Below are 24,970 nucleotides of genomic sequence, written 5' to 3'. Positions count from 1 at the left end.
CTAAACCAAATAATACACCAACTATAAATTAATAACCATTTGTGAGTTTGTTTTTTAAAGGTGAACAAATGAATTTGTAAGCGATACAGAAGTGTAACCGTATAATGTGAACTATCTGCTGATGCTGACTCTAATAAAAAGTTATATGAGCCCCATCATTCACAGCCAGACGTAATGGACCTCTATTACCTCACCCCTCGGTACAGTTCCATCCGTGAAATGAAAACACTCCTTTTTACGCACATGTGGGATGAGGGACAGATGTAGCAGAAAACATTTAGTCCAGAAATCAGAGATTGAGGCAGGAAACTAACACAAGCAAAGGGATGAATGGAAAAAAAAAACTTCCTCTCTGAGAAATCTATTTTTCTCTTTGAGCTCTTTTTTTAATCTTCTCTTTGTAGGCCAGGTCTAAAGGTCTGCTGTCAACCTGGTACTCTCACTTTCTTCTACCCCTTTATCTCTTTCTGCCTCCCTTTCTTCTGCCGCTGTGTCCTTCTCTGTCAGCCTGTCTCCCCCCTGCTCCCTTTACTTTACTTTCTCCCTGTGACACAAACAAAAAGGAGAGGCTCAGCAGTTTGAAGAAGATCTATCGCTCCTTTAAACCCTGCAATGAATTGTTCTTCTCATTGGACGTATCAGCTCAGCCTGTTTCTCAGATATTACACTGAATACGTGCACATTTGAATATGTGCATCCAAGTGTGCAGCATCTGAAACCATTTGGGATTGTTGAGAAACATGTTGTTGTGTAAAGTGCTGAATCAGCGTTCACACAGTTGTTTTTCTGCTTGTAGACCCTTACATATGTTTTTTTTTTTTGCAATCAAACTTCGTTTTGTGCAATTTTAACCGTTCAAATATCAAAACGTTTGACTCGATACTGGAAAAGTGTGTTATAATTTATAGTATTAGTAACTTTTATACTTTTTAAAATACTGTATTTTTCGCCATATAAGTCGCACCTTTATGCATAAATTTGCAAGTCCTGCAACTTATACAGCAAAGGACTAATATACATTTTTTTCCCCCATATTTATAACCCAAATTTTGGCTGAGATGTGGCGATTTCATTCATTCTGCCATGGAAAAAATATTGAACACTACCTATCCTGATGCATGCTCAACAATCCAGGTAGAAAAATCTAAATAAGTTAAGTCAGATCCTCTGGACTTAACTTTTTTTTTTTGATTGAACACTACCATTTTCAGCCACTAGAGGGTGGTCAAGAAACATGGCAAGCAAAATGTCTCATTAATAGGTAAAAGTGGCTATTAATGAGACACTTGGCTTGCCATATGGCCACCTTCATAACCACGGGTATTTATTTATTTATTTATTTTTAGCTAAATAGCTAACAGTATAGCACTTTGCCAGGTGCAGAATTAAAAACAGAGGTCAGGGAAATTTGACTTTCAGTTAAGCCCATTGTATACACTAATTTACTGTATATAACATTCAGAGGTAGATCTAATCAGGGAAACAGAAATCAACACAACACTGGCTCTGGTTTGGAGACCTTTGTGATAAATTAAAGCTATATTTATTAATATTATTAGTACCAACACTAATATCTCATCAGACATTTATCAGTCTCTGGGAAAAATTAAAATCACGCACATCCTAATTGATGAACCAACAAAGTCCATGCTCAATAATCCAGGTATACAATCCAACAATTTTCAGTCAGGTCATCTGGACAGTTTCTTTTTTGTGCTGAAACGTTTCACCTTCCATCCAGAAGGCTTCATCAGTCAAGGAAATGCACAACACAAAACTGATTCTTCCTCCCAACAGCTTACTCCAAAGTGGAACAAACCAGTGATGCCGGTGCTAAGATGGTCTCTTTGGCACGCCCCCTCCTCCGAAACTGTCCAGATGACCTGACTGAAAATTGTTGGATTGTATACCTGGATTATTGAGCATGGACTTTGTTGGTTTTGAACCAGTTTGACATGACTGTCGGCGAGGGAGAGGGCCGGCACCGGAGGAGGGGGCATGCCAAAGAGACCATCTTAGCACCAACATAACTGGTTTGTTCCACTTTGGAGTAAGCAGTTGGGAGAAGAATCAGTTTTGTGTTGTGTGTTTTTTTGACTGATGAAGCCTTCTGGATGGAAGGTGAAACGTTTCAGCACAAAAAAAAAAAGAAACTGTCCAGGTGACCTGACTGAAAATTGTTGGACCAAATTGATGAAGTTTTTCTTCTTGAGTAATTGTACTTTGCAGATACTTCTCGAGCTAAATCCACAGACACAAACGTAATTTGCTCACTTCCTAAAATAAAGAGGTATGATTAAAAAAAAAGGTATGCTGATACATTTGGTGGCACGGTGGCACAGTTGGTAGAGCTGGATTTCCTCAACAAGAAGATTGTCAGCTCAAATCCCAGCTTAGAACTTTGCTGGGTGGAGTTTGCATGTTTTCTCTGGGTACTCTTTCCTCCCACAGACCAAAAACATGCATGTTAGGATGACTGGTAACTCTAAATTGTCCCTAGGTGGGAGGTGGTGGACAACCTGGACTGGTCTCGAGTCCATCACAGGGACACATAGAGCCAAACGAGACAAACAACTATTCACTCTCTCACTCTCACACAGTGACTGCTGGATATGGACGCCAGTGACTCCCATGACCCCAAAAAGGAAGAAGCGGGTATAAGGATGGTGGATGGATTGTCTTCAAATATAAAATACCACACATTTATCAGATATAATGAGCTCATATTCTGGAAGTGTGTTGAACTTCTCACCACTGGTACTTTTTTACTACTTTAGTACTTTGAACTACTCACCACTGGTTGTAACTGCGTGCCAGGGATCATGGCATTGGCGAGCTGCATTTGCTGGGCCAGCATTGCCATGTTTTTCTGCTGGATGAGATTGTTCCTTCCATTGATCTCCAGCTGCGTCTTTAGGTGAGGAGGAGGGTGCAGGTACTTACAGTTCTCCCTGGAACAGCGGCCCTGATGAGGAGGAAGAGGAGGAAGAGCAGGACAATTTGGGAGGGGGCAGGAAGGAGGGAAAGAGGGGGAGATAAAGGGATGAAAAGTGGTGGATTAGATTTTTTTTAATTAACTGCAGTCTAATGTAAAGAAGTAATGAGCCTCGACTCAAGTTGTTGCACTTCTGTTTAGAGAGCAGACCTTAGATGACTTACGTCTGGGCCTGCCACCCAAAATGTTGTAAATAATCCACCATGTTTCACATTTTGTCCCCACGTTTTCAATCTATACCACATATTAGCATAGCTAAAGGGAAAACAGCTTTCTATTGTCTTCTGTAAAGAAATGCATGACAGAAAACACCTTCATTTAGGAAAAATAGTGAATTTTTGGGTAATCTTTAAATCTCAATTGTTTTAACCATTTAAAGAGAAAATACAAAGGAATTTTAATGATTTTTATTACAGTAATGAAATACAATAATGCACGTTTTATATGTTTTTCTCTATCGTCTGTTAGCCATTGTTACACACATGAAAAAGCAGTAGTTTATGACATTTAGATGTTAAAACCAAGAAAAGATTTGACATGATGAGGGAAAAATTTCACAGACTCAACCAAATATTCAGAATAAAACAAGCTAAAAAAAATGTAAAACATTCAGGAGATACAGTATATTGCTTTGCAGTTATGCAAGATGTCAAACTGAAAAATAAAATAAAAAGAAACAACTTCTTTTTGAATCCCTTCTGTTTCGTTGGTTTGTTTTCAAACCGGAAATCAATCGGAAATCTTGTCACCCCACTTTAGAGGGCAACCGACTTGATTCTGGGCGTTGTAGAAAAAAACGCATGAACGAGCATCAGTTGCCTCCTAAGTGAACCAAATGAGTTATGTGTCAATATTTGCAATGACTTCAGGAAGGAACAGGCAGGAGAAGTGACGCTGGATCGATACATGATTGGAGACTCCTGTGACAGCAGTAAACATTCACACATTATGGCCATCTAATATTATGCTACTGTCTATAGACAGAGCACTGTGTGTGTGTGTTTCAGGTTACACTGTGGGGACCAATTTTGAAAAAAAAAAACCTACATTGTGGGGCTCAAAGCCTGGTTCCCATAAGGATAAGTCTCAATGGTGGGTAAGGGGTTAGGTTGAGGACTACGGTGTGAATTGCAGATGGTTAGGGTTAGGCATGTACTGGTAATGGTTAGGTTTAGGGTAAGGGTCAGGGTTAGACTATAGAAATGAATGGAAGTCAATGCAAAGTCCCCACAAGACAAGAAATGCATGAACGTGCGCGCATGCGTGCGTGTCTGGGTGCTGCTGTGGGTGATTATGTCCTGATGCATGCTCATTACTCCAGGTAGATGAAGTGGAGTCAGGTCCTCAGGACGCGTTCTTCTTTGTTGAAACATTTCGTCTTTCTTCACACTGAAGGTCTTTTTGGATAAAATACAAAAGCTCAACCTTATTAGATGTGGGCGATTAGATTCATCCAGTAGCCGGCAGCCTGAAGGGACGAGGACAGAGTGTAATCTCCACCCTCATGATGCCTGCTCCTTCAAACACCCCCTAAGACAGGTGTAATATCTTAGACGTCTCCTCCTCTTTTCTTTACTCCCCCTCCATTGCTATTCCCTTCCTTCCACTTCAATTGCTCTTACACCCTCAGCTCCATGCTGATATGCGCGCTCCTCATCCTGACTACAGATTTGTGCAGCCGTGTGATCTGTGTATGCTCGTGGATAAAATGTGCAGAACACCAGCACTGCTGCTTCTCCTCTTTTGCCAACCTCATCAAAATGCATCTTCTGTCCACTCTACAGCTTTTTCTAAATCTATATACAAAGAAAGGACTTGAGAGCAGCGCTGTGATAACGCCACGTTGCCACCTCTCATACGGAATTAAAGGCTGCTTGTCATGCTCCTGCTTATCTCAGGGAGATTACCTGCTGCTTACTGCGACCCACTATAGCACCTGCTTTCACAGCCTAACACATACACTCTCCAGTTCTTCTGTCATACCTCACACTTCTCTTCTTCTGCCCTCTCTCTCTCTCTCCCTCCACCTTGGATTTCCGCTCGTAGCCTGTTCTGCCTGGCTACAGCGGAGGAGACACTGTATTGGAGAGCTGTGGCATGTCAACAGTATTTCCAACATTTTAATTGGCGGAGAGCTGAGAGGAATAGTATTTTCAGCCTGCCTCCTGGCCTAGAGGCACACATTAACAGCACTCTGAGTCTGGCTCATCCCCGTGTGGCTGTGATTATTGATCAGTGCTAATTGGTTAATGTCTTTTGATTTTCAGAGTACATTCCCTCCGGCTGACTGAACTCAAGTATGTCATCTCCAGAAAGGGTTTGTCTGTGTGATCGGCTGTGGCTACATGGCTCGTTGTTACAAAAAAACTAATATGTATTTATTTATTTTAAAAAAAACCACTCTCCTGCACTTCTTTTTCAAGAGCGTTCTGATTTGTAAAGTTCAACAGGTTCTAAACACTCAGATGGTTTAACAAGCTGTTCTGGGAACAAGTTGCAAAATAACCGGGTGCAGAAAATGAGTGCAATTTGAAAACGCATGTGAATGTCAAGCAACAAACAGAAATGTTTTTGAGGGGATTTAGAAAATGGGGGAGTTTAATAGTAAGGGTTGGCCATTTTAGCATCAAATCTCTTCTGGTTTGTGATGCAGAGCTGTGCTTTTTTGAAACGTCTCAATTTAAAAAAAAAAAAAAAACTTGGCCTCCAAAAAGCCAGATATTTTTGTAATGTTCTAAAATAATAGGTTTTCTGAAGGGTTTTCCTTAATTTTTAGGAATTTATGTACTTTTTCTCATTTTCAGTCCTGGTAGCTGATCATAACATATCGTGCAGTTTGTGCATAAATTTGAGTCAAGTTCCGTAATTTCCGGACTATTGAGCGCACCTGCACCAGCACCAGCACTTGTATATAAGTGCTAAGGGGTTCCCAATTTCCTTAATTTTGGGAAATGGGAAATCAGCCGATACTTGCATGAGAAACCGATTTAAACGATTTTTTTTTTTGTTACAACAACAATTGTCTGAACTTCATTTATATTTCAGAAACACTACATCATGGCCAGTTAAAACTAGTTTGTATTGCTTCTAGGATGTTGTTCAAGGGTATCCAACATTTTTCAGTCAGGTCATCTGGACAGTTTCTTTTTTTGTGCTGAAACGTTTCGCCTTCGATCCGGAAGGCTTCATCAGTCAAGGAAGCACACAACACAAAACTTAATGACTTATAGTCCGTATATATGTAATGGATGAAAAACAAAGTGTCAGATCTAAAAAACCCGAGTGTCTACAGCAGCTGAACAGTATTTGAAAGTCATGTCTTGGAAAAGTTTTCAGCGATGACCTGACGCAGGACCAAAGAGATGCATCATACCTCAGCGGGTCATTGACGCTATGACAAATTTTCAGCTAATCTCTCCGAGAATTAACTTTTCCTGGAGCTAAGATGCTTTGTTTGGTCTAAATGAGTAGCTGGGTAACTTTCATAGAGGCTGGTGACAAAGAGCTAATAGTTCCAATTGAAAATTGGTTCTTTGCTCAGTTTATGTTTCATGACAACACAGGTTCCTCCTTTGAATTTCAGAGCAGTTTTATCACAGGTCAGATTTAAATGTCTTCACCAGCAAACAAACAATTAAAAATCTTTGGGCTTTTCAGACAAGTATGGATTGAAACACATGTAATGCACTTTGAACGGCCACAGTATCTGTTTTTATTAAATAATTTATTCATTTTTAGCTCTGTGTTGAAAATGAGGCAGATTATTAGCATAGATGACAGAACGTTCATGAATTCCAAAAGGAATTTCATTTGTTAGTTCATCAAGCCTCAAGAGACATTTTCACTCAGCCTGGGTCCATATTTGGCCCAGAAAAGATGTCTGTGTCTTTGTAGTGTTTTTAAATCAGTTCAATCATTTAACATAGATTTTTTTTTTCTGACTTACGGCCTTGCATTTTTAATTTACCAAAATAAAGTTGAGCTGAGTTGAATATAAAAGAATAGCACGGTCATTTCGTTGAGTACAATGGGGCTGCGGGAGCTTGGTGGTCAGTGCCGCGGTTGCAGGTTCGAGCCCAGGTTGCGTCAGGAAGGGCATCCGGCGTAAAACAAGTTGTCAAATCTTTCGTGTGAGTTTGCTCACTGTGGTGACCCCGGAAGAAAAGAGCAACCAATAGAAACATATTATTTTATTGAGTGCAATCAGACAGGTCCACTTAGTATCTCAATGATCTGTTCCAGAGTGGTTTTTCAAAGACACAGTCATAAATGAGACTGCAATCTTTGCCAGTTATTTCCAACTCTAGGTTGGACTATTGCAATTGTTTACTATCTGGGTGTCCCAAAACTTCTTTAAAAAGTCTTCAGCTGATCCAAAATGCTGCTGCCAGAGTTTTAATGAGAGTTGGAGGAGAGATCAAATTTTTCCAGTAGCTTCTCTCCATTGGATCCCTGTCAAATCCAGAATTGAATTCAAAATCTTACTTCTAACAAACAAAGCTCACAACAACTTATCTCCATCTTATATTAGAGATCTTATTGTTCCATATTTCCCCAACAGAGCGCTTCTCTCTCAGACTGCAGGTTTATTTGGGGTTCCTAGAGTTTCCAAAAGTAGAATAAGAGGAAGATCTTTCAGTTATCAGGCTCCTCTCATGTGGAAACAACTTTCAGTTTCTGTCTGTGAGGCTGACACATTGTCCAGTTTTAAGACTGGGCTTAAATCTTTCCTTTTTTGATGAATCCTATGGTTAGGGTTGGCTTAGGTTTCCTGAGCTATCCCTTACTGTAGTGATACTGCTATAGGCTTAAACTGCTGGAGGACAAACTGACCACATTTCTTCACTATGATACTGGCTTTACTTACTCTGCTCAACCTGTTTTGTATTTGTAATATTTTCTATCCTTGACGTGTTTTTGTCTTTCAACTACACCTGCATCTACATCTGGACCTGCCATTCTGTGTTCATTTGTCTCTCCTTCCTGTTCCTTTCAAACCCAGCTGGTCAAAGAAGATGGCTGCTTGTCCTAAGCCTGGTTCTGCTGGAGGTTTCTTCCCGTTTAAAGGGAGTTTTTCCTTTCCACTGTTGCTTTTGTGCTTGCTCAGGATGGGAGACTGTGACGAAGTGAAGATTCAATGAGTCTGCTGGCATCCTTAGATAGATCATTTTACTAAATGGCTTTGTATGTATGTGAATGTTTCTGTTCAGTGCCCTGAGACAACTTCTGTTGTGACTTGGTGCTGTATAAATAAACTGAATTTCAGTTTCAGTTATTATATTTTATATATTTGGTAAAGTCAGATTTCTTCCTGATTTTTTGGTCAGCTTTTTCCTCATCCTCTGTCTAAACAGAGTCAGGTGAGGTTAATGGTGGGCCTGTCTGATCCAAAGCAGTGCTCCTCAGGGTGAAATGTGTGACAACCAGACTTTACTCGGGTAAACTGTCCCGCCTTCACCTGTCTTCCCGTCCTCCACTGTCACGTTAAAGTGCCTACAGAGTACTCTCGCCTGTCTTTCATGCATTCTCCCAAATGCTCCATCTTCCTGTCGCATTGCCTTATCAGCTCGTCTCCTTTCTGTCTGTCTCTTCCTCTCCAGGTTTCCTGCCTGAATATGGAAGAAACACTTTATAATGTATTACCACATGCTGTGATTTGAGCCATGTGTTGTGTTTGGGCACACTCTTACTCCCTGACACAGATGTATTCAATTCAATAACTATTTCAAAGGACCATGATGCACTGTAGGATGTATGTCTAAACATTTGGACAGCAGCTTACTCTAGATCTGATCACCACTTTTCAACATTTCAACTCTCACCACCCAATAGTTGAAAACACGTAGCATCCTTGTGCTTTTATAGCATCCCTGTTTCCTATAAAAATATTGTTTAAAAATAAATAAATAAAAAAGACGGAAAGGGATAAGATTAAGAAATGTTAAAAGCTTAAAGTTGGTAATAAAAGGTGCTGGAAATAATTTGCATTGAAAAAGTTCTTCAGATAAAACAACAAAAAAAATCACATTTAGGTAATTGTGCAAAGAAAACTGCATTTAAAACAAACAAAAAAATAAGCTTATACAGTATTTAATAGCAGCTATATTCATGATAGCATAAAGTATAATAAATGTATCATAGGTAAAATTGTCACAGTTTAGAATAAATTCCACTGTACCATCAGCAAATTGGTAAAACAATGGTTTAATATATGAAGTGAGGTTCTATGGAATAGTTATGAAGAATTAGTATCTTACCTGCTGCAGATAGCTTTTTGAAAAAGCAGAGTTTGTGGAAGTAAAGTTAAATTCTGAGTAGATTTATAAGCCAACAACTAGTCTGATCAAGCCACTTCTAGCACACAGTATTGTTGCTGCATCAACAATGTGACGCACAACTAATGGAGGTTTAAAAGTTGACAACATTATGTTTGCATGAACTGCTAATACTTTTGAGCCTGGAACTAAAAACTGTAGCAATATTTTTTGGCTTTTTCTTTTTCTTGTTAACTCATCAATCCAGTCAGAATTAAACTCTTTCTCAAACTGAATTTGTTTAAAGAGCTGTTTACAACAGATCAGATAACAACCGTTTATAATCTTTCCACAGAGCACTGAAAGGCCTCAACTGTCATTTTGAAGTAATTGCAACAGACACTGGAAAGGTGCAAAGAGATACCGATATCTAAAAATATGTCATAGAAGCAAAACAAAATCCATCCCTGATCATGTCTCACTAACAAGAAATGTTAATGTGCGTCATTGATAAATGTGCACAAAAAACTCAACTTGAGTTCAACCAGAGTAGACCTTTAGATGTTCACAACTTGATCATACAAAGGTTTAAAAGATCATTTTTACAAAATCAGGAAATGAATGTGTAAATGGGAAAGGGTTGCTCATGGAGACAAGTGTACATTTCCTTGCACACCTTGCAGTCTTCCACAAATCTACAAAACCTGTCTAAATAAAGGTTGAATGAAAAAAAAAAACATTAAAAATACTTTACTGTGAACAGCACTATTTACCCTCCTGCTGCCCTTGGGCCAAAATGACCCACGAGACATGATGTCTCAGTTTTAAAAAGGAGTCTTTCAGTTCAAGACAAATCTCAGCAAAAGTTTATTTTAAAGGACTTTCAGTTTTTTATCTCTCATTTTAAAGTGCATTTTAGTAAGATCTATGTTGTGCTGTTGATTAAAGAAGCATAAATACAGACAAAATATTGCTTTACTGGAAAAAGATCATAACTTTAGCAGACTAGTGTTTTTCTTATGTGTCATAATAAGTATTGGGTATCAGTATCGCTAAGTATCGGGCTGCTGTTTAATATTTAATATACCATTTAAAATCCATCCATCCATCCATTATCTTCCGCTTATTCCAAAGTTGGGTCACGGGGGCAGCAGCTTGAGCAGGGAGGCCCAGACATCTCTTTCCACATCCACCTCTTCCAGCTCTTGTGGTGGAACTCCAAGGCGTTCCTGGCCAACCAAGAGACATAGTCTCTCCACCGTGTTCTGGGTCTTCCCCGGGGTCTCCTCCCAGTTGAACATGCTCAAAGCACCTCCCTAGAGAGGCGCTCAGGGGGCATCCTTACCAGATGCCCAAACCACCTCAACTGTCTCCTCTCGACGTGAAGAAGTAGCGGTTCTACTCTGAGTCTCTCCTCACCCTATCTCTAAGGAAGAGTCCAGCTACCCTGCAGAGAAAACTCATTTCAACCACCTGTATCCATGATCTCATTCTTTCAGTCACTACCCAGAGCTCATGACCATAGGTGAGGGTAGGAACGTAAGACAAAGCTCTCTGTTTACCGGTCGAACCATTTAATATACCATATTATTTTACATTATTAGTGTTAAGAGTATAACTTAAATCCTTGTATATTGTTACTTTTTTTATGCTTTGCATTTTTGCTACATTTGGTTGTGAACTAGAGTACACAATTTTGTTCCATTACATGTGATGCAAATGACAATAAAGAACCTTGAACCTTGAAGTACAAGATACACAACTATTAAATTTAGTACTGCAAAATATGTGCCGTTTTGTTTCTTTTCATTTCTACACAGGAAACAGCTGAAGCACAGCTCATAAAAAGTGCATATAAACTGTCACCAAAATGTCTCCAAATTAAAGGCATGTGTGAAATGGTCAAGGCATTATGAGGGACATGTTTATGAAGTTGCTGAACCACATCTCTATATGTGTCTGTTTGTGTGAACGCTGTTGGAAACATTTTTTTTGTTTTCCCACAGCGAGTAAAACCAGTCAGTTTTTCTTGTAAACTTGAAACAAAGGCAGAAACAAGAACTTCAGTGGTGGAAAGCTTGTGGGCGGGGGTGGGGTTACTTTTCATCCAGTCGTTGATGACAAACTAGGCCTGTCACAATAACAAATTTTGCTGGGCGATTAATTGTCTCAGAAATGATTGTGATAAACAATAATATTGTTTCAAATTTGACAATAATTAGTAATATCAAATTTAAGAAGAAATGTTGGTTAATTTTTGTGTGTAGTACATTTTTTGACCTCTGGATGTCAGTATAAGACTGTTTGAACCTAAGGATGGATAGTGAGGAAGCAAGCAGTGTGGCTCTATAAGAAAATGGGAGGGAGGCCCCTTGATGTGACATGGGCTCTCTCTGTTCCTGTTTTTTGGTTCTCAAAATGGTGGACGCTCAGTGTGGTTTGAGCTCTTTAGCATAGCATCTGACACACAAAGCTTTTAATAAAAAATCAGTAAACAAGTTCTTTTTGCTGAGAAAAACAACTGTTTAGATGAAGGCATGGGTTTTGACTGTGATTTTTGGAACTTTGACAAGACAGAGGTTTTTTCCTGAGGTCGGCCTGTTAGCTTAGCTTGTAGCTTAGCTTCTCAGCTTAGCTATTTTTAACAATCCAAAAATGCAATTTTGGATTGTTAAAACAGATTTTAAAGAGAAAGTGAGGGTCAGTGAAGAGCACCAGAGTTGAGCCTTTTGCCATCCAGTGTCTTCAGTAGAAAGAGAGAAACACAAAGAAATGGTAAAGCCAATACATGAAAATGAGGTTGATTATTTTCATTTATATATCATGTGATTAACTGATTTATTGTTAATCGTGACAGGCCTATGACAAACCCTCAAAAAGTTATAAAGTCAAATTGCTTTTTACTTTCTGCCTGTTCATTGTCGTGATAGCCCACGGATGCAAAAATGATCTTTTAATCTACCCATCTAAATAATTTCTAGCTAAAATCTAACTCTTTTGATAGTTTCCTCTCTCTCTCTTTCTGTCTTTGCCATCAGAGTGTCTGAACTGGCTGCTGCAGCATCGTTTACACCGTGACCAGTGTGACAACTGCAGAAGTCCGGATGGACAGACCCAATCCCAAACCTCTGTGCATTATTAATTCAGTCCCGACGCCACTCCCTCACCGTCCCGCTCCCGAAGACAACCTTCAATCAAGAAAGTGCAGTCTGGATGAGTGCATGTGATGAGAATACACAAGCACGAGTGCTCACTCTCACACAAACATGGCCATGTGATTTCCTGACCAAAGGTTCCTGCTGGCAAGTGCACGTCAGACAAATTATGACATCAGACACGACACAAAGACCAGTCTGTCTGAGGACTGCAAGTGCTGCCAGACAGGCCAGAAACATTAAGGCAGGCACACACACACACACACACACACAGCTTTTTTTTCTTTTTTAAAAGCAACACCAACCATAAACTATTGGCCAATCATGCAGCTTGCTAGTGACAAACACGTTTTCTTCCTCTACCTTCTCTTTTTCTCACTGTGAGCTAATACCAGGCGTCTGCATATACCTCATTATCTCTTTCCAATCGTTTATCAAATCTGGAACACCCCTGGTGCATTAGTATATTAGCCTGGATCAGTTAATGACCTTAAAAATCTCATTTAAGTGAGAAGAGAGAAAAGCCTCTGGGACGACAAAGATAGATCTGCGGACAGAAGAATCACAATGTGGTGTAAAAACAATAACTGGGACGAAACAGCTGCTGCGTTCAGTGACGAGCGCTGCACCAGACAGTAAAGCTCAAATATACACGTCACGAATGACACAAAGTCTGAAGGAAGCTTTTAGCTATAGTGCTCAATTAGCCAAAAGACCAATTATAGCTCCCAGCAGCACTACTTAGCTGGACAATGTTAGCATGGTTTGGGTGGGTGTGGGTACAAAATCATTTGCGCAGGAAGCTAATGATGGAGCAAAATCGTTATCCATAATGGCCGATGACATCACTCCGCTAATGCCAAGCTGAAATCTTCTGGGGTTGTGATCCACTTTTAGTTGCTGCTGAAATGTCTGACCTCTCCGTTTTTACCTGTTATTGCTGTTGTTTAGGTAAAACGGCAGAAAAAGTTTGCTAAATTTATTGTAAAAGAAATCATCCCAGTGATTCATCTCAGCATGAGACTCTGACCTCCTTTGTCTGAGTTAATTTCATGTACGGGAGGGAAGGGAAGTCTGAGATTGTCATCATTGTATGATACAACGGCAAAATTTGTTCTCTGCATTTAATCCATCACATGTGAGATACACCCAGGTGGAGCAGTGGACAGCTATGTAGGCACCCAGGGAGCAAATGGAGATTGGGCGTCTTGCTCAGACACCACGACATGTGGGAATGGCTGGGAGTCAAAAGTTTTGGGTCCCAGGTCAGCTGCCCTACCTCTACCCCATCTCGGCCCCCAGTAAATGCAAACGTAAGACTGTTATTGATAATTTATGCTCATTAAGAATGTTTTCCCCCATTGAATATAACAGTTTTAATCTACGTTTTTAGGTGCATTGAAAACAGCATCATAAACCTCGATGATGACACAACCGTCTTGGGCCTCAGTAAGAGTGGGGATGAAATGGGATTAAGTGTGGTGATAACATCCTTGCCTATGGGGAGGACAATGATCTCATCCTCAATGTAGACAAAATAAGGGAGATAATGATGGACTTCAGAAGCATCAAATCTGAGCTGGACTGTCAACACAGTCATGGTGAAGAAGCCCCAAAAGTACCTTTGTTTCATTAGACTGCTCAAGAAGGCCACCATTCCCTTACACAAGCTTAAAGTCCCTGCAAATTCCACCTGAAACTGCAAAACTGTCCCTCATCAAAGTGGTTGCACGACAAAAATTGTCATTTTGTTCTCAGGTTAGCTTCGCCCTTCCCTTCTTGACACAAGGCCCGTGTTTGTTAATGTAGCAAAGCACCCAGACGTTCATCTACACGACTCTTCAAGACACACTATGACAGTCAAATGACCCAAACCTCCTGGCTGGAGATTGCTGACGTTGTGCAAGCAGGAGTCAGTCTGCTGAAAAGTGTGGTGCTTTATTCATTACAGATTTGTGGCCAAATGGTTGATGCAAGGAGTGAGTGGAGACCCTGGTGGGATGAAGCCCGTGCTGTGATGTATATTGCAGCAGGAGGGGTTTCCTAAGATATCTATGCTATGTGTTGTGGACTTTAAAAGGTGTGTGCGAAAATGATCATCCCCCAACCACGTGACTGCAAGTTGACTGTTCAGCTTCGGATTGAGTATGCAGGGCCCTTTACAGAGGACTGGGTGAGAGCATCCTCACAGCATGTTCAGACTTTTATACAGTTACTAATGTGCATGCATAAAACTGAGCACCGCTGCCGCAAATAGTTTCAAAGCCATGCATTTTACACTGGCTTTTTATTGACTGTTATATACAAACATATTTCTAAATTAGCTTTATTGTTAAAAAAAAGTTCAAGACAAAACCAACTGGAAAAAGGGTTGTAGGCTTTGTAGGCAAAAACAACTGGACTGTATTTGTAACAGTAGACGTTTCGCTTCTCATCCGAGGAGCTTTCTCAGTTCAAAGAATAGTGTGGGGTTCAAGTTATAAAGCTGAGCTAAGCTACATACATATACCCTAGATATATACTAGATATATATACTGTGCATATTGGTACACAGATGCTGTGCTTCATTAAGTGTAGAACCACTAGACTGAGGAACAGCTTCTACCCTGTAGCTGTTAGACTCATGAATATCTAACCAGGAACAGTGATAACACTGTGACAAAAAAATCACTGTAATGCCACTTGGTTGGTGATATGTGCTGCTGACTATCCATGCTGCTGATCTCATGCTGCTGATTTATTTCATGCTGCTGTTCATTCGTACTCATCTGCTCACACAGATTCATGTTTGTGCTGCTGCTGTTCGGCATATTGTTTTTGTACTATTAGTGCTTAGCGTATTCTTAGTTCATATCTTAGATCTTATTACTGTTTTTCTTTTATAATTTATACTTTTATTGGATGTAACTGGGACTCTGTGTACACAATTTTGTTCCACCACATGTACCACATATGATGCAAATGACAATTAAGAAACCTTGACCTTGATATGTGGATTGCTCTTTCAATCCTCACATTAGGGGTCCGTTAGGGTCTATGTTAGTCTGACACACAGAGGAGCCACTCTTTTTGACATGGATGAAATTCATGATAGGTGTGAAACTGTCTGGGTATCAGATCTAAAGCTGCATTATAAGTTTTTGAAAGTGGAAATCTGAGACCACTTCCTCTGTTTAAAGATGGTGTCTCTCATTTTATATAAATAGCTTCTTTCACTCCCCTGTAGCTTTATTTTTTTTTATTTTATTTTTTTGTGAGCGTGATATGTAATGTTGAATGACTGCAGAGCACCACTGAAACAGAGCTAGAACACTGTTTAGGCTATTTCAACAAACCAAAAGTAGTCATGAAACTATTTAGACCACAATGCATCGCAACATATTGACCTTGAGCATGCACAATAGTAATCGTATAAACTGTCTGGTATGGCAGAAAGGAAGTCTCTTCAGACAGTGATCAAAGCTGCTGAGCAAATAATCAGAACTGGACTTTTACCCATGGACACGTATACAGCCAACTCTGTCAGAAAAGAGCCAATAACATCATTAGATACACACATCACCTAGCTCATTCTCTTTTAGGATCCAAACACACAACTTACAATCTGAGGAAAAGTAGAGTGGACAGCATTGTCATTGGTCACACAGAAAACATTTTACCCGCCACGGTGAGACTGATGGCGAAAAACAAAATAAGGATTTGTGTGTGAAATAACAGCTGTGCGCAGTCACTCACTGGAGTGGTTCACAGCTGATTGAAGCGCCTGGGCTGAGAATCAGCACCGCCAAATCTGAAGCCTTGGTCTTCAACTGGAAAAGGGTGGACTGATTTCTCTTCAGGTCAAGGGTGAGGTTCTGCCTCAAGTGGAGGAGTTCAAGTATCTCAGGGTTTTGTTCACTAGTGAGGGAAGAATGGAGCGTGGGATTGACAGACGGATTGGTGCAGCATCTGCAGTATTGCGGACTCTGTACTGATCCGTTGTGGTGAAGAGGGAGCTGAACTGTAAGACAAAGCTCTCTGTTTAGTGGCCGAGCTACGTTCCTACCCTATGGCCACAAACTCTGGGAAGTGACCGAAAGAATGAGACTGTGGATACAGGCAGTTGAAATGAGTTTTCTCTGCAGGGTGGCTGGACTCTCCCTTAGAGATAGGGTGAGAAGTTCAGTTATCTGAGAGAGACTCGGAGTAGAACCGCTGCTCCTCCACATCAAGAGGAGCTAGTTGAGGTGGTGCAGGCATCTGGTAAGGGTGCCCCCTGGACGCCTCCCTACGGAGGTGCTTCAGACGTGTCCAACTGGGAGGTGACCCCGGGGAAGACCCAGGACATGCTGGAGAGACTATGTCTCTCGGTTGGCCTGGGAACACCTTGGAGTTCCACCAGAAGAGCTGGAAGAGGTGGCTGTGGAAAGAGACATCTGGGCCTCCCTGCTCAAGCTGCTGCTCTCTCGACCCGACTTGGGAACAAGCAGAAGATGGATGGATGGATAACAGCTCTGTGCAGTATCTGAATTTATGTTGTTGTTTTGTAAATGTTTCATTTTTAATATTTTTCTTTCTTGCACTCACTGCCTCAAATGCTTTGCACAACAAATTCCTATGCATTTCAACACCTGATGTTCTCTGTCACTGACTGTGATTACAAGAATCCAGTTTTAGGTTCCAAACCACTCCATGAACACAGAGGTTGCACCCTCTGAGTCACTTACAGGATGGACACTTGAGAAATAATTGTTATCACAACACTCTGATTAAGGTCTCCTGTTCCAGTTCCTTACACAACATGTGAGCCATAGGACAGGGCAGATGCTGGAATTGGGCCACAGTATGTAGGCCTGAGTATCATGTGATTATTAGACACAGAGTATGGAGAGATGCGCTGCTGCCTGCTCTGAAAGTGATCGGAGCGGTCAGCACAAAGCTTTGAAAAACAAAGATGGCAAAGACTAAAAGGGATTAAACATATCGTCCAAGTCGACAGCAGTCTTCTTATTTCTTTAATCTTTGCCGACTGTATTCCCTTCACTGACCTGCCTGCCACCACACAACAAAACTTTTTTTTATTTTCCTTCTGCTTGTAAAATCTGCTTTAAAGAAAGCATGAAAAAGTTAAAATGAAAAATAATAATAATAAAAAAAGATCTTTGTAGTGAGTTTTCCCTCGCTGGCAGCTGCTGTAGAGGAGGTGAGTGCTGCTGTGGGTTCAGTGTGAATGTCACTGTGGAATTGAGCAAGGCAGTGTCTAATTAGCTTTATCCTCATTAGGTCTACAACACCACATCCCCTCAGACAGAAAACACACACACTGACCGTCACACATACACACTCACATGTAAAAACAAAGGAGAGAGGTGGTGAGTCCACCCCACACCCCCCGGAGATTTGACCCTTCTCCCTTCTTTCTCTTCCAATTAACCCTCTTCCTCTGTCTTCTATCCGTTCATAGTTTTCTTGCTGCCTTTATCTGAGCTACAGTTCTCTAGTCACAATCTTCAAAGTTTAGTCTAATTCAGTTTTATCTCTCATTCACAACTTTGGCTGGGGAGGCAGGCGCAGAGCAGACCAATTTAAAACAGCCTGAGTGGAGGAAGAGTAAGTGGGCACAGTGGATTCAACAGCTTTTAGGCCTAATTATTTTCTGCTCTACGTTGTAACTCATATGCTGCAGATGTATGGCTGCAGGGAAACGTTTATAATGTTTGCAACGTTTCTTTATTTGTTGGTCCATAGCATGCGTGTCACCTGTTTTGCAGCCACAGTCAATGAGCGTTTGTCAAGAAAAGATGGAAAAAGGTTAGAGCAGGCGTTTCCAAACTTTTCCATGGCCCCCACAAACAGCATACGCTTCTGGCCGAGGCCCCTCTTGCAAACCCACAAACAATGCTACAAAATATGTAAAGAAACATCAACTTTTAGAGTGTTTTAACTTTTATTCACTATATTCAATTAATTATTACAGCATAAAAATGTTATTAACTAACATGTTTTAAACACTATTATATTACCACTCAAGTGGCGCTGAAGTTTTGAAAGTTTTAAACACTCGTTTGCGAGGGTCTCCAGACAGACGACACATTTTGGGCAATCATGGCCATTTTTCTGTATGACTGTAAAGCCGTATTTAATGTATGCTTCCTCATACCTTAGAATTTTAGCTGGCGATGAGTTTTTTTTTGGGGGGGGGGTTGCAGCAGTTTCCACCGCAGCAGGGCTGCTGGTCGGTTCCTTCAGTCTTTTTAGAAACTGCTTCATTTTGTCCTTGCTATGCTTGAAGAGTAAAGCAGCTTGATACATTTGACTGGCAGCCAATCAGAAAGTTGAGCATGGTGAAAAATATTTCAATATATTATTATAAAAAATATTTTAAAATAATTATTGAAAAATAGATTTTATTTTATTACAGTAATTAAAAAAATTAAAACTTTTAAGTAAAAACAATATACCCTAATTTCCGGACTTTAAGCTGCTAATTTTTCAGACACTTTGAACCTTGTGGCTTATACATTGCTACAGCTAATTTATAGAATTTTTTTATTTTTTTTTGATGAGCTAATGAGCTTCATGCTGACAAAACATTTAGCCTCATCACACCCGGGCACTCACATAGCTGCCCAATACATGTCTCTCTTGGGGTGGGGGGTGTTCTCATGGCTCATGGAGACTACATGTATAAATAAAGTTTAAAAAAAAAATCTGACCAATGAAATTACCAAACAGGGCTAATGGATTAAATTTTTTTAACCAGCCAAGTTACAGATACTGTTCTGAAAATCAAACATTTACTGTACATAAATGCGTATGTCATGGAACATACGTAATTAAGTTTTAAAATAAATCTTTCTGTGTAAATATCTCATGGTAAAACGTAGACACCCGCGGCTTATAGAAAAGTGTGGCCTATATATGTACACTTTTTTTTCTTTTTAAATTGCGTGGGCACGGCTTATATTCAGGTGTGCTCAATAGTCCAGAAATTTGGATATATATTTTTTAATTTTTGCTTTTTTATCTTCTTCTCTCCAGCTAACCGAGACTCCCTAGCGCCCGCTGGCGGCCCCCACCTTGGAAAACACTGGTGCTCACGCGATTTCTATTTGAAGACTGGAGAAAGTTAAAGTTTAGTTAAAAAAAAAAAAAGAAAAGCCAAAAAAAATGTCCTTGTAAATGAACAAAAGCTGACAAATGCCATCAGCTGCCTTTGATTTGTGCTGCGATCTTTAACAAATACCCGAAGTGATTGCAAAATGAAAACAAAAGATGCTTCTGGCAAAAGGCGAAGGAAGACGCTGCCCTCGGTGACTGAAAACTGTATTTGTGGAGACAAACAGCAGACGCAGCTGCTCGAGAGCACGCCGAATGATTAACGTGCCTATTTGATATAATGACCTGCGGAGAAATTCAGTATCAAATGTCTTATTTTTCCTTTTACCCTCCTGATGAAATGAGTCAGGATCAGATAGCGCAGCGTCAGAGGGCTGGAATGTTTTATTGAGTTTTTACTTCTGATGAATCACAGGGGGACGTGGCAGATAATCACAAGACCGCACCCTGAAGCTCCCAAGAAAAAGAGAAAGTTTTTCAGACATCTTTTCTTCCACACAGATACAAATACATACGCTCCAATTATCTTCCTACAAAGCCTGCCACTGTAGCGAGTGTCAGGGCCTCGAGGTTGAAGCAGATAAGAGAGGATTAGCATCCATTACCCCGTAAAGTAATGATAAACCCACCACAAGCACTCACACTGGAAGAGTGGGCTTTTTCTTTCTACCTGCATGTACAACGTTTCCAACGCTGCAACACGGAGCTAAAGGAGTAGGAATAACTACAGTTTTGTATCACCAGCAAGATGAAAAATAGTCAAGCTCCTGTCTTAGATTTTAAATAATGGGACAAAAAGACAAATTTAGCTCTTCCATCATTTCCATTTGAAAAAAAAAAAAGTAAGATTTTCCTCAAAGTTTCATGACAACAACCTTGACTTCATGACTGCAAAACAGTTCTCAACAGAGATATTTCCACAAAAGAGCCAGACAGGAAGAACAAAAACACCTTCTGTGCCATTTAAAGGTGTTTTCTTAGTATATTGTTCATAAAAACATGACAGTGGTTAGTGAGAATGGTGGCTAACGCACACACAGAGTGCATCAATGCGGATGGCTGACCGCCCGCCTCCATGCAGCATCTTCTGGCTACACGCTCATCCACATTGATCCAGATCGATCAAAAAGGGGCTTGTCCCACTTCAGCAAGGAGTGGAAAATCAGTGGACAATTAATCTCTTGCCTGCTGTAGATATCTCTTTGATATGTCTCAGTTTAAAGAAATGGATTTTACGTATCACTGGACTGGCGAGCTAACGGCTCGTTCAGGGCTTTCAAAACCCACGTCCATTGTCATCTTAAAACAACTCTAATAAAAAAAAAAGATCAGAGCAGTTTGTGGAAATCACATTTTATATACGTTCACATTGTTTAGTTCCACATTATGTTTTTTTTTTTTTTTTGTAAAACCATTGTGGCTATTTTCATTAGAAGTGCCAAAAGCTGCTCTGAAGGTGCTACAGCTAACTGTTGCTCTCACTGCACTCATAAATATCCAGAAGTCTATAAAACCAGCAATATGCTGTGAAATTGGTTGTGATTGTGTGTTTATAGAATTCGTAAATTGGTCTTTTTCAACCACTTTTGAGATTGTAGTTGGATTAAGATGGCAGCAATCCCCTTTGGGCTTAAATAAGAATGAACCAACCCTGGACCGAGCATGAGCTCTTCAATCTGTTCAGAATTAAACTCTATTTTGTCAAACGAAGGCCATTCAAACATCTACAACAGGTAAGATGTTTTTTGCTCATAACCTTTCCACATAACCCCACTTTTAAAAATCTGCACCATTGCTTTGAGTTGTGTTTGGAATGTATTGTCCAGTCTGGACTCCACATCTGCACTGATGTGGTGACAGAGAGCAGACGCCAACACAACCTCACTGCTGCAGCCCTTTGATCCGAGCGTGACATCACTGTGACCGACCTGCAGCCTTTTCAGGATTCACTAACCAACAACAAGCTCTCCACCCTGCACTCTAACCACAGAGCAATATTAAGAACAATGTTCAATCTGGGATATTTATAACCGATAACTGACACGACTGTCGTTTACTTTCACACTCTGCCCCTCTATTATTACTTCTCTCCATCCATATGGCGCATATCAACAATTTCTTCCTCGCCATCTGCTCATCACTGTCCATGTCACATGTCTTCACACCCATCTATCACTCTTTCACCGTGTACCACACTTTTAATCTCCTTCACTCCAATGCTGAACAATCTGTTTCACAGTGCTGTTAATCTGCTCGGGGTCTCTGAGGGGATCATGTTCTTTGCTTCGTATCTAATATCCTGATAAGGCAATTAAACATGCAGGCATTTCCGCAAACAGCATTAGCTCATCGGGTCATTTTACAGCTCCTCGGCTGCAGAACTGCATGAGTCAGGGCGGTGGCAACAAGTGGATACTCAAGGTGTGATTTGGGGTTAATGGTGTATTAAGGGGTCCAAGAAAATATGGAAGTGGGAAGAAAGTGGGTCAATATTGTGTGGAGACAAAGTGCTGCAACATTTTGTTGTTAACACTTTTGTACCTTTCATCCACTATTTTTACACAGTTTGACTTTTTTTTAGTGCATCCTTCTCTTTAGTGAACAAATGCAGAGATTTAACGTCGGTGAGGACTGTCAAGTTTTGGATGGACTGTTTGAGTTTTATCAGCTCTCCACAGGTGGCTCTGTAAGTATGTTGTATTTTTCACATACCGTAATTATCCTGCTTTGTTTTCACCGTACGGTGAGTTTTAGACTGATCACTTAACCGTCAGCTGTGCGTGTCTATGGTTTACTTCCTGCGTGACTCAGCTGTGACACGTCCACCAATCAAACAGCCCCCAGTTTCACGTCCAGATCCTTAACCATTCAAAGTGACAATAAAGCCCCTTTCTCTCTGGATTTGAACCTCACTACGATGTATCAGCCACAACATGGATTGTTTGCAGTGTCTGGGTGTTGGTTTCATGCACATAACAGCTTAACTCTACTTGATTTAGTTTGTTAAATATAGTTGGGGAAAATATATTATAGAACAACATTTGAGCATGCATCAGGATATATTATAGAACATTAAAATTCATGCTCAATAATCCAGGTATAGAAATCCGAGACGTGAAAAAAAAAGATAGTTTCTCTTGTCACCAGCAAACTGGTTGGTCCACTGTAGGCGTGTACTGCTTGGTGGGGAAAACAGTTTGTATGTGACTCCTCAGAGTGATGAAGCCCTTCGGATGGAGGGCGAAACGTCTCACAACAACAACAACAAAAAAACCCGAACTGTCCAGATGACCTGACTGAATGTTGTTGGATATTATAGAACAGTTTTGACTAAAGTAGATTTCATTACTAAATAAACGGTCACCTGGACATGCACGGACAGATGGAAATGCTAACATGTCAAAAAGTTGTTCAAAATTTCAAATAAGTCTGTTGTTAAATATAATCTACAAAAATTTGTTTTGTTTTGAGGTTAAAAAAACAAAATTAAAACAAATTTTAATAAAAAAAATAAAAATAAATGATAAATAAACAAATAATACATTTATTATATTATTTATTTATATGACATTATTATTTGATAATAAATAAATAAAATAAATAAATAAGCAAACAAAAAAATTAAACAATAATATAATAATAATAATAATACATAAAGTAAATTTTAATAAATAAAAAATTACCACATAACACAGTTGTGTTCACTGTTTTGACCATGAAATTGGACACTTTCTGTGCATAAATGTAGACTTTTCAATGATATTTGTAATATGCAATTTCACAACTTTTGTTTGTTTAAAGGATAACTCTCAGGATAAGAGTTAAGACTCACACCAGTCTGCTAGCTCCTCAGATAAATAACGTTATTAACTTTTATGCATATGAATGTTTCTGTTCAGTGCCCTGAGATAATTTCTGTTGTGACTTGGCGCTGCACAAATAAAGTGAATTGAATTGTTACTCCCTTGCATTAAAACATTTATTTTCTTTGACTTGGTCAGTTGATCCTTCTCGTCTGCCGATGCAGATTCTGTCCTACAATGTTTGCTCTCTGCGCAAAGGAAACAAAGTACGAGGAGGCATCTGAGTTCTTTCATGAGCGTGATAAATATCCCACCTCTGTGTTTGTGGCTGATGGCTCTCAAGGACAAGATTTAATGAAGCTCTCATCCAACTCTGATTATTTTCTAATTAAAGGAGTGAGTGATGGGGCAGTGAGTATGTTCGTGAAAGCATGTTTATAACTGCGGGGGGAAATATAAAAACAACAAACAGTCTGATGACAGGCGCACAAACAGTAATCATACCATGCTGAACCTTGCTTATCCCCCCCCCCCACACACACACACACACACACACAACCCCCTTGGGAGCTGAAATTGTTTGGCAGAACAAATTAAAAATCAAACAAAAAACACACTCTAATATTTTAATGCATGTATGCATCTGTTGTTAATATAGTTTTATTAATCAAGCTACATCTGTCAGCATGAGCCTCACTATTTGTGGTAACGGCACAGATTCTTTTTAATAACTGACACTTTGTTTATGAGCTAATACTTTGTTTAGGAAGGATCGACTGATGAAGTCAAAGAAAACAACAAACTTAGCAAATCTCTTTCAAATGCAAGAAAATGGGATTCAACCAATATCCAAACTTGTGTTTTAAAAGCTGTTTTCTGGATAAACATCAGGCAAACAAACATCTGGAAACACCTTGCTTTACTGCACAGATGTCCAAAGTGCGGCCCGAGGGCCATCTGCGGCACTTGGAGTGATTTTGTGTGGCCCACAACTGCAGTTTAAGAATGGTATCATTTTGGCCAGCAGGGTTAAGAGGTCAATGCAAACTTTCTGCAAATTTATTGGTAATCCTTTTTTTATATAATGTTTAGGTTTAACAGCAAAATGGATAAAAAAACAAGCTTCTCAAAATGAGCAACATTAAACAAAATACAAAGCTTTGGCTGTAATATTTTTATTTTCACTTTATGGTAAAAAGCACCAACAATATTTACTGATTTCTACCAGAAAAAGACTTTTGGATACTGATTCATAAAACTTGCCTAAATATTGTAGTTGAGAAAATGATCAAGAGTGAAATAGGACATTTTTAAATTAATATAATGTGGTGTCATCTACATACGAGTTGATCAACTTTATCAAACCTTCTTTGAATCTGTTGTTGTGACTGACAGCTGGACGATTTTTCAGAACTTCGATCAGCCTTTTGGGCCGTCCATGGTCCAAAAGGCTGATCGACCCCTTTTAAAAGGACACATACCATATTTTTTCCCTATAAGTCACGGCTTTTTGCATAATTTGCATGCCCTGCAAATTATATACTGAAGCAACATATTTATGGATTTTTCCCATATTTATAAACCAATTTTTGTCTGAGATATAACTGTTTTCATTCATTCTGACTGAAAATATTGAACACTAGATGGCACTCGAGCAGTATGGCA

The 24,970-nt window shown here is 39.8% G+C and overlaps 1 protein-coding gene across 1 annotated transcript in view; it reads right to left on the bottom strand.

Annotated features, from left to right (window-relative positions):
* LOC119410645 (muscleblind-like protein 1) overlaps window positions 1-24,970 on the bottom strand; it is a 61,218-nt gene that overhangs the window by 18,463 nt on the left and 17,785 nt on the right. Inside the window, exon 2 of the mRNA XM_037677530.1 lies at window positions 2,795-2,965. Within this exon, the coding sequence (XP_037533458.1) occupies window positions 2,795-2,965 (171 nt within the window). The remainder of the gene's footprint in view (window positions 1-2,794; window positions 2,966-24,970) is intronic.

The sequence above is a fragment of the Nematolebias whitei genome, chromosome 6, assembly GCF_014905685.2.
Source record: "Nematolebias whitei isolate Nwh7 chromosome 6, NemWhi1, whole genome shotgun sequence".
Taxonomy (NCBI): domain Eukaryota; kingdom Metazoa; phylum Chordata; class Actinopteri; order Cyprinodontiformes; family Rivulidae; genus Nematolebias; species Nematolebias whitei.
Note: the sequence above shows the minus strand (reverse complement) of the source record. Positions and strands in the feature narration are given on the sequence as shown.